Source organism: Gossypium raimondii, chromosome 13 (assembly GCF_025698545.1).
Source record: "Gossypium raimondii isolate GPD5lz chromosome 13, ASM2569854v1, whole genome shotgun sequence".
Lineage (NCBI taxonomy): Eukaryota > Viridiplantae > Streptophyta > Magnoliopsida > Malvales > Malvaceae > Gossypium > Gossypium raimondii.
In genome coordinates, this window is record NC_068577.1 from 2,231,298 (window position 1) to 2,242,402 (window position 11,105).

At 34.8% G+C, this 11,105-nt stretch overlaps 2 protein-coding genes across 2 annotated transcripts; one reads left to right on the forward strand and one right to left on the reverse strand.

Annotated features, from left to right (window-relative positions):
• The first annotated feature begins 1,765 nt into the window (after positions 1-1,765).
• On the forward strand, positions 1,766-7,779 carry LOC105783092 (RNA-dependent RNA polymerase 1). The gene is given in 6 exon segments (XM_012608284.2): positions 1,766-1,972; positions 2,681-3,244; positions 3,831-5,662; positions 6,089-6,239; positions 6,784-6,872; positions 6,874-7,779. Coding segments are annotated over 5 exon segments (3,300 nt in total). The 5' UTR covers positions 1,766-1,972; positions 2,681-2,731; the 3' UTR covers positions 7,589-7,779.
• A 2,089-nt stretch (positions 7,780-9,868) lies between these two features.
• On the reverse strand, positions 9,869-11,105 carry LOC105783093 (stem 28 kDa glycoprotein). Its single transcript, XM_012608286.2, has 3 exons — positions 10,661-11,105; positions 10,329-10,538; positions 9,869-10,197 (listed from the first exon to the last, which is right to left on the reverse strand). Exons 1-3 carry the CDS (start codon positions 11,050-11,052, stop codon positions 10,017-10,019), a joined length of 783 nt encoding a protein of 260 aa, XP_012463740.1. The 5' UTR covers positions 11,053-11,105; the 3' UTR covers positions 9,869-10,016.

An 11,105-nucleotide genomic window follows, 5' to 3' on the forward strand; every position in this document is an offset into this window, starting at 1 on the left:
TATACATTAAGGGGCAAAATACCAAAAAAAGCCTTATTTTTTTAAAATTTACCGAAATGGGCCCGATATTTTATTATTTACCGGAATGGGCCATTTTCCCTGAAATCGCGTCAACGTCAGCGCGATGTCAGGGGACGTGTCAGCAAATCGCGTCCGCGTCAGCGCGATTTGCTTACGTGGACACAAATCGCGCCTACGAGGTCGTGATTTGCTGACAAGTCCCCTGACATCGCACTGACGTGGACGCGATTTCGGGGAAAATGACCCATTCCGGTAAATAATAAAACACCAGACCTATTTCGGTAATTTTTTAAAAAATAGGGCTTTTATGTGTAATTTGCCCCCTTTTTTGGTATTTTTCCCCTAATAATACATATTAATTTATTACTGTAATATGTAGCTCAAATTATGTATTGTAGTTAATATTCATAATATTGTAGCTCAAATTGTCAATCCGTCTATACTATTGTACTAATAATATATATTAATGTAATATTGAAGAGTTAATTGATTAAAAAAATAAATGCAACAAGTACAAAAAAGATTCAAAATTATTACCAACAAGATTTGAACCAAGCTATTAAGGGAAAAGAGCAAGCATCTTAATCAACTAAGCTAAACTAATTAAGCGACATATTATAAAAATACTGTTATTATCTTAATTATATTACTTACGTTCTAATGATTTATCGGACCTATTCCATACACGTGTCAAATCAGAAAAAATAATACAACAATTCTGTAAAAAAAAAAACCTGGTGTTTATTTCAAATAAATAAGGAAAATAATGATTTGAATGTTTCAAAATTCAATTTTAAACCGAAAAAATCAAAATTTAGAGGCAAAAAAGGATTTTTTTTCGACGAAAACTGCGGCAAACCGCCTTCGGCATTTGTCAGTGCGTAGATCTCGAAAAGCTATTCAAAATAAAAAAAATCGTCTCAATCGGACAAACGAGCCAAAAGTTATGGCCTTTCAAAGTTTTCCAATCTAAAAAACATAAACTGTTCATGAATTATTGCTTCCACGTCAGCAAATCGCGCTTACGTGGACGCAATTTGTTGCCATGTAAGTAATCGCGCTGACGTGGACACAATTTGCTGACACATCCCCTGACATCGCGCTGACGTGAACGCGATTTCATGGAAAATGGCCCATTCCGGTAAATAATAAAATACCAAGCCTATTTCGGTAAATTTTAAAAAAATAGGGCTTTTATGTGTAATTTACCCTACATTAAGATACAACAAATTTTACTTTTTTTAAAAAAATTTAATAATTTTATATAATCTTTATAATTTTTTACAACATTTTATCATTTCTAGTAATTTCTATAAATTTCTAATAATTTTTAAAAAATTGCAACATATTTTAATGTTTTCAAAATTATGTATACTTTTTATAATTTTATTTATTTATTTTTTGTAAATTTGTAAAATTTTCCAATTATCGCATTGTCACTGAGATAAGTGGAAAATGCCGGTGATAAATATTGCTTTTTAAGATTGAGCACAGCGGATAACCCCACTAACTCCTTCGTAAGCAAGTTTCAGACGAAGGCAGGCCGTACGACAGACAAACCCGGCCTTATCGTCCTTTTCCATTGATTTCCATTTTCCACGATACAAAATTCCACGAAAATCTTCACGTAAAAACAAAATCGCTGACGTGGCCAAAAGCCATTCGCTATTAGATAGGGAAGCCAATGGAAAATTGGAAAAATATATAATAATTTAATGTTAAACGTGTGACGTGGCCAGCCGAAGCGATTTGCAGAACATCCTGCAATGTGGGGTGCGACGGAGGAAATCACGGCATTTTTCTTCGTCTATTTGAGTAAATTGACTAAAATAGTTGACAATCCAGGATTCTAAGTAAAGTTGGAGTCTTTTATGTTACTCTCACTCTAATATCAATGGAGTTTGGGTTTAGTTATCGTTATGACTGATCATTCATCTTCTTCTTCTCTTTGGTAAAGCCTCTTTCTTTTCTTTCTTCTCTTAATAATGATTGAAACTAGACGTTCAATTTGAAACTGAGTTACAATTTATTTTTCTTTGATAAACGTTAAAATCTTTCTTCTTCATGGATATTGGGCGCAGCCTTTTTCTCTTATTCTGCTTTTTAAATACTGATTTCCTTTTCTTTTTTCTGTTTTGAAAGTGTTTGTTTGGGCAGAGGGACTGCAAATCCTCATTCGCATTCATGTAAAATCCACATATGTCTGTGCTATAAAATTTATCTTCTAGTGATTTAGCCATTAGTTATGGTACCGTGTTAGATAGGAGTGACTGCCCGGCATGAGTTCTGTTGAAATCCGTTTAACTATTTGAATGTGATCCTGTAGTTGGTGAAGTTCGCTTTTATATATCTGGAGAATATTCTATATCCATATTTCATTTATTAAGGGGTAGGACTTGTCAAGATCGAACTTAAATATATAGTTCAATATATATATATATATATATATATATATATGATATGGATAATTTAGGAAAAATGAAAAAAAAAATGGATAACATAGGCCATTACAGGTAAAAAGCTTTGATTGTTTTGTTGCTTCTTTTCCTTGTTCTTTATGAAAGTTTGATTGTTGTTTCTTTGAACAGCAGCTTAACTTGTCTCCCATGTTGGTGCATTTGAAGGTTTTTATTTATATATTGGTCTCTGGTTTTTGCAGTTAATTAATTGTATGCTGTAAGGTGGTAAGAGCACAGAGTGAATTGAGACAATGGGTAAGACGATTCAGGTTTATGGGTTCCTCTCAAATGTGTCTGCAGGAGAAGTAAAGACATTTTTAGAGGGATATACGGGCAGAGAAACTGTTTATGCCCTGAAGATCAGGCAGCATAAAAAGGGTGGAAGAGCATATGCTATTGTGCAGTTTACCAGAAGCTCTGCTGCAGAGCTAATTATAAGGTTGGCTAATCAAAGGCTATACTATGGGAGATCATATCTTAAGGCTCGAGAAATGGAGACCGACATCGTGCCAAAGCCGAGAGCCTTTTTGCACACAATGGAACGTGTTACGGTGAATTTTGGCTGTCAAGTCTCTGTAGAAAAATTTTATGTTCTCTGGAAAGCAGAAAATGTTACTCTAAATTTTGGGACTGGAATGCGGAAATTGGAATTTCTAGTGTCGTATTGTAGGTCAAAATACAAGCTTGAGCTCTTCTATGAGAACATCTGGCAGATTGAGCTGCGTTGTCCTGACAGTCAAACCTCAAAGCATCTTCTGATTCAGGTTGCTTTGCTAAACTTTCATCATAAATTCATCATTAGTCTCTATTGTATTATCCTTGCTTCCTAGAAATAAGAGTTCAACATAACATCATTGCTTCCAGATAACAGGCGTCCTCAATCAGTCAGCTGCATATATCATATTTCTTTTGCTGATCATTAGTCTTCTATTAAATCATTGAGATGCCAACTTGGTAATTGGATGACATTATTATATCCATGTAAATTATATAGAGTTTTTCATTTCTGTTGATCTAGGGCGCTAGATCTTTTTGGCAATCGAAAACTAATAACTGGTGCAAATCAATATATACTCGAGAAGGGGTACAGATCAGCCCATATTTTACTGTTAAGATTAATAGGCAGTTCAAAATGGTGATAGCTAGATGGATTTAATATTGTCTTATGAAACTTGTCTCATGCAAGGTTGTTGATGGACTATTCAGTAGCCATACCTGAGGAACTAACTTCTTCATTGCAAGAAGTTTCTGCTATTCTTTTGATGCTCAATGCAATTTCTTAAAGTTTTATCTCTTACAAATGATAATTGCTTGTGTTGCTTTGTGGTTTCCTTTTAATTTTTATTTTAGTTATTTGGCGCTCCCCGGATATATGAGAAAGAAGTGCGTGCTTCTGAACTTGTATTTGATGATCCCTTGCTTAACTATTTCAAGGATGTGCCTGATGATCAATGGGTAAGGACAACGGATTTCACTCGTTCTAATTGTATTGGACAATCTTCTGTATTATGCTTGGAGCTTCCTCACAACCTCCGACTTCCAAATTTTCGGGAGAACTTTGCTTATTACAAAGAAAATGAAAGCAGATTGGTTTTGGAAAGTGGTTCTTCTTACTCCTGCAATCTTAGTCTAGTCCCAATTGTATGCCCTTTGCGGGTAATTGACTTGCCATTTGAAATCTTGTTCAAGGTTAATCTGTTGGTGCAAAATGGGTGCATCCCAGGACCAGCACTTGATGATACTTTTTATCGATTGGTTGATCCTTGTAGAATGGACAAAGTCTACATAGACCATGCGCTGGAGAAACTTTATTATCTAAGAGAATGCTGCTATGAACCTTCGAGGTGGCTCTTTGAGGAGTACAAAAATTTCTCAAGATCGAGGAAATATCAAGGTTCACCTGCTATATCCTTAGATGAAGGTTTGGTATATGTAAGAAGGGTTCAGATAACGCCTTCTAGGGTCTACTTTTGTGGTCCTGAGATTAATGTTTCAAACCGTGTGCTACGCCAATTCCATAATGATATTGATAATTTTCTTCGCATCAGTTTTGTTGATGAAGAGTTGGAGAAGATCCATTCAATAAATGTGCAGGCAAGGGGTAGGAGAACTAGTATTTACGAAAGGATTCTTTCTACTCTTAGAAATGGCGTACTGATTGGGGATAAGAGATTTGAATTTCTTGCCTTTTCATCAAGTCAATTACGGGAGAACTCAGCCTGGATGTTTGCTTCAAGAAAGGGGCTCACTGCAGCAGATATAAGGTCATGGATGGGAAATTTTAGTAAAATAAGAAATGTGGCAAAATATGCTGCTAGACTGGGCCAATCTTTCAGTTCATCAACTGAAACTCTTAGTGTTTCTAAAGATGAAATCAACCTTATTCCAGATATAGAAATTATGAAGGATGGGATTAAATACGTCTTTTCAGATGGAATTGGAAAAATATCAGCTAAATTTGCTAAGAAGGTGGCAGCTAAATGTCGGTTGAAGGGTTGCACTCCATCTGCCTTTCAGATTCGGATTGGTGGATTCAAGGGTGTTGTGGCTATTGACCCGACCTCATCTTGGAAATTATCCCTCAGAAAGAGTATGGAAAAGTATGAATCAGAGAACACTAAACTGGATGTTTTGGCTTGGAGTAAGTATCAGCCATGTTTTCTGAACCGCCAGTTGATTACCCTGTTATCTACTCTTGGAGTTCCAGACCGTGCTTTTGAGAAAAAACAAAGAGAAGTAATTGAGCAACTCAATGCTCTCCTGACGGATCCTTTAGAGGCTCAGGAGGCTCTGGAGTTAATGTCTCCAGGAGAAAATACTAACATTCTGAAGGAAATGCTCTTGTGTGGTTATAAGCCTGATGCTGAACCATTCCTTTCAATGATGTTGGAAGCTTTTCGAGCTTCGAAGTTGCTGGAGTTGCGGACTAAAGCCAGGATTTTTGTTCAAAAAGGAAGGTCTATGATGGGATGTCTGGATGAAACTAGAACCTTGAATTATGGCCAAGTTTTTGTGCAGTTTTCTGGCTCTAGATCTGAGCAACGTTGTATTGTTCAGGGTAAGGTAATTGTTGCCAAAAACCCCTGCTTGCACCCAGGCGATGTGCGTGTATTAAGGGCTGTCAATGTGCCTGATTTGCACCATATGGTCGATTGTGTTGTTTTTCCACAGAAAGGAACCAGGTACGTAAAGGGCATACTCTACCTTTTCTTGCTACTCTGAGAAAGTGTTTGTTCTTCATTATACTTTGCAAAAGCTGCCTTTTATTTTGTTTCTATCGTTTTAGTGTATGATTCTAGCTTCTTCTTTTTTGTCCCTTATTGGTGGAGTTATCATTGATTGTTATGCAGTAGTAAAATGCATGTTTCTTTTCTTCTTGGTGGAACTTGTTGAGCATTTCCTTTACAAGCAGAGTATTACTGAATTGCAGATTAGCTATACCTGTATTCTTTTGCATATTTGTGTTAAATCCTGCCCAATTTATGGAAGCTATCTGGTGCTTTTCAGTGTCTTTACACATAATAACAAGATGGTAGGCTTGATTGTATTCTGTAATATTTCACACTGCATGGTGATTTGCTGACACTAAAATGGAATCAAATTTTTAGACCTCATCCCAATGAATGCTCTGGAAGTGATCTGGATGGTGATATTTACTTTGTCTGTTGGGACCCTGAATTGATTCCATATAAGCAAATGGATCCTATGGATTATTCACCCGCTCCAACAACCATATTGGATCATGAAGTTACCATTGAGGTAATAGTTTTTTTAGGTATTGAAATATTCAGTTATATACCACTTGAATTTATCTAATAGTTATGACTTTTGATTATCTTGTTCTCTTGTTATAGTTTCTTGATGCTGAAATGCATGATTCTTGCTCTCTCCCCCCCTCCAACATTTTTTTCGGTTCCAGGATGTCATTGGTTTAACATTCTTCCAGATTCTTACAAGTTCATTCTGTCAATTGGCACTAGTATAATAGTTATAATGACTTGAACTGTGTGTTATTTTGAGAGCTGTTTTCAACATTATTTTTCGTTGGGTATTTTGTATAAATCCGCTTGGAATATGTGCAGAAAAGTTTCTTGATACTTAAGTTCACATTACGAAGGTTCTAAACTAGTGAAATTTTTACTCAGGCTCAAGTTTATTATTTGTATTTGTATTATGTTGTAATCCATTCCTTGTGCTTGCGACCTTTTTTGAACTGATATCTATTGGGTTTGCTTTACTGTATTTTGTTGGGTTGTGTAGATATAATTATGAGATTTTTGATAATTGCTACATGCTGGTGCAGGAAATTGAAGAATACTTCACAAACTACATAGTCAATGACAGTTTGGGAATAATTTCAAATGCTCATACTGCTTTTGCTGATAGAGAACCTGGCAAAGCTGTTTTCAATTGCAGTTGACTTTCCGAAAACGGGTGTACCAGCTGAAATACCACAAGAACTGAGGGTCAAAGAATATCCGGATTTCATGGAGAAACCAGACAAGCCAAGTTATCAATCACACAATGTTATTGGAAAGCTTTTCCGAGAGGTGAAGAACCTTGCACCCAATGAATGCTCGATTAAGTTCTTAACTCGGGAAAAGATGCAGAGGTTTTATGATCCCGACATGGAAGTTGAAGGCTTTGAGGATTATATCGACGATGCTTTCTTCCACAAAAGTAAATACGATTACAAATTGGGGAATTTGATGGACTATTACAGGGTCAAAACGGAGGCTGAAATACTCAGTGGGGGTATCTTGAAAATGTCGAGATCTTTTACGAAGAAAAGGGATGCAGAAGCGATCAGTATGGCAGTGAGATCATTGAGAAAGGAAGCTAGGTCATGGTTCAATGAAGAAAGAAGTGAGTTGGATGAAGAAATAGATGATGCATATGCAAAAGCCTCAGCTTGGTACTATGTCACATATCATCCAAGTTATTGGGGTCAGTATAATGAGGGAATGAATAGGGATCATTTCCTGAGCTTTCCTTGGTGTGTTTATGACAAGTTGATCCAGATCAAGAAAGAAAAAGCAGCTGTTCGGGAAGCTTTGGATTTGTCGTCTCTGGAACATCGCTTTCAACGTAGATTGCATTTGCATTGAGGTGTTCTGGCTTATGTTTCCTGTTTACTGTAGTAGGTAAATGTGGGTAGCTCATGTTTCCTAACGACACTGAATGTTATATATATAATGTATAAACATATCCAGTTTAGTTTGGATTGTGCATGTTTTGGACCTGTTGTAAAAATAAGAGATCGGATTAGTTTGGTTGAATCGAAAACGTGTGATCTGCATATTTAGTGTGTATCATTTAAAATCCTTTGAACAGATAAAAAATGGGAAAAATTGGACATAACATTTCACTAAGTTTATTAGGACACTGTACAAGTATAACACTTGTTCATCTAACGCATACATATAAACATATCATACAAGGGCATTTTAAGTTCCTTCACATATTCATGATCAATTTCATATCAATATTAGACTTTATACGCGTACCTATTTCACATAATAGTTCCTAATAGTAGAAAGTCATAATTTCAATTGCTATTTATCCTTTACATAATAATTCTTGTGTTTTAACATGATATCGATTAAAATCATGAATTAACCAATAAATCTCATTCATAGCCAAAAGATAATTACTCACTTTAATAATATAATTCTTACGTATCAAAATATTCTTATTAACATTTCCATCACAATTAATATCTCTATATCACATATTTGGTTAACTTAGCATTTCATGTCTAACAATTTTACTATAACTCATTATTAACTAGACCTGATCATGGATCAGGCCGTCCGCCTAGGCTCAAAGGCCTGCCCAAAAGGTGAGAGGGTTTGGGCAAATATATAGATCTAAAAAATGGGATTGGACAAAAACTAAGGCCCGTTTTTTAAACAGACCAGATCTCGGATAAGATTTTTTGGCTCGGCCTCGGCGTGACTCAAATTTGCCTAAATTTTTTTCTATCTATTTTGTTGTTGTTTGCTGCAATTTTGTTATCATATTACTATTATTTTGTTGTTATCATTTGGATATTGTATAAATATTATTTTATTATTAATTTTTCTACTATTTTAAAGGCATTTGTTTACTAAGTTGTAACTATGTTAGTGTTATTTAAGTATAAAAACTTTTTTAAATGTATTTTTAATTAGTTGAGAAATATTTATTTAGATGTTTTAGTATATTTAATGTATTATATTTTTAAAATTTTATTTATCAAATATATCGAGTAAATAATATTTTATCTCTTAATCCTTGAGAAATGATCAAATTACCTTTTAGGATAAATTTACCTTGTTTGACAAATTGAAGGACGAAGAATGAATTCTCAAGACTTATTTAAGAAAATCAAGAGAAAAATAACTTTTAAAAATTATAAGAAAACAACCTTGCATAAAGAAATTAACTCTAAGAGTTAAATTTTGATTAATGAATGAATCAATAGTTTTAATGAATAATGGAGAGACCTTTATATATATAGGCTAGTTAATTACATTCAAACAAAACTCTAATTAATCTAAACAAGAAATAGTTTTAATAGAACTAAACTTTCTTGTTTACTACGAAACATAAAACTGTTAAACAACTTTAAATACTTAAAAATATCCTAAAATTCAGAATAAATAAATAATAAAATAATAAATATAATCAAAATTAGGCTTTAAACTCGAATTAAAGCTCGAAACTTGTAATTTTCAATAATAATTCCATCCAAAAATTTTGCTTGCACAGTCTTAAGTAAAATGGTCATAACTTGAGCTCCCGAATTCGAAATCAAGTAATTCGAGTTCCCAAACTCAAAATCGAGTGATTCAAAGTGCATTTCGAAGCTAAGGGATAAAGTGCATTTCAAAGCTAAGGGATAAAGTGCATTTCGAAGTTAAGAGATAACTCTTCAAATGCTATGCAGATATCTCAGCCCAGAAATATCTGGATCTCATCCAAAAATTTGTCGCAAATCAACTTATTTTCCGAACTTGAAAATTAATAGCTTGGTTGAATTACCTTTAATAAATTCCACATCATTTGTGTATGTATGTATCACGAGATAGATATATTTACCATTTCTTTTTTGCTTTATGCACACGCTAGCCCCTAAAGTATACTATTTTTCTACTTTGATTATTAAAGTTTTTTTTTGGTCCATTTCAATCCATAACGTCTCCCGATGTTCTCAATTCAATCCTTTGAATATTAAAAACGAATGATTTGAATATTTAGCCAATCATATACCACATGTCATATAATGACATCATAGTAATGCCATCTTTCAAAAAAATAAAGAATTTTAAAAATTGAAATTATAAAAATTAAAATATATATTAAAAAATTAAAAAGTACAAAAGTATGAAATTATAAAATTCCAATAACAATATAAACTTTTACTAATTTTATTATAAATAAGTCTTAATTTTATTTTATTTTATTTTATTGCAAATTTTCATACACATAATAAATAAGTGGTACATAAATCAATGGCCACTCTCCTCCAGCTGGCAAGCTGGTGATATATCTTCAGCTAATGTAATACATTGGATCCGGCAACTTGAACGTCCGGTTACCGGTATTGGTCCCCAAGAGATCACTCCATTGATCACCCATATTTCCAATGATTCTGTACCCTTTCTTCTCCAGCATTTCCCTCTCCTTTGACTTGTAAAATACTGCTGTTTTCCCTGAATATTTTGATGGTTCCCTACAAAAGTGAAGCAAAAAGAAATGTCTTTAAGGTATAAAAAAAAGTGAACAAATATGGTAAGAAATTAGTAAGGATGTTAATGGTTAGTTAGCATTTGAAGGTAGGGTGAATGCAGGAGTATAACTTACTTGAGTATAAGCTTGTTCCAAGCGTGGTATCCGACATTCTTAAGATTTGAAGCAGTTGTGTTTCTTTGAGATTCATGTCTTCCTGTTAAGAAAACAACCTTAATCCCTAAACTCAATAACTTGTTGTAAAGCCAAAGACTCTCTGGTAATGCTGGAGCAGCCCCTTCCATTACCCACTTATCGAACAATGTGGCATTGTATGGCTCCGCTCTGAAAATTTCATAAAATAGTGAGCCTACAATATTAGAGATGTGTCGGAGCAGATCTATGGATAATATTGAAGGACTTTTTTTTTTTTTACTTTGCATTGGTTTATTAGATTAGATAGATACCCGAATCCATGCTGGGCATAATAAGGGGTATTGGAGAGGGTAGTCTCGTCAATATCAAAGATCCAAATATCCTTGCCGTCGCCGGCCAGCTTGAGGCTTTGGGCGTATAGAAAAGCCTCCTTAGCCACCGCTCTCGAGTCTTTCCGATACTGCTTCCCTAACATGTAGTGACCTACGTATTCTTCACACTCTTCTGGAACAGTTTTCCACCCAATGATGTTGTTGGTCTCGACGGCGAGTCGCCAACTCAGGCACGATAACCCCGGTATGGAGTTTCCTCCGGCACCAGATCTTGGTCGGAGGAGATGAATCTGTTTTACGATACCCGGTTCGCATGTTCCCTCTGAAATTGTTAAAATGTTGGCTAGGAACAAGAGCAATAGCAGTGCCATGGCAACGCTGCTGTGTTTTGCTTTGCTTGCGAGCCTGCTTGCTCTTGCAATTC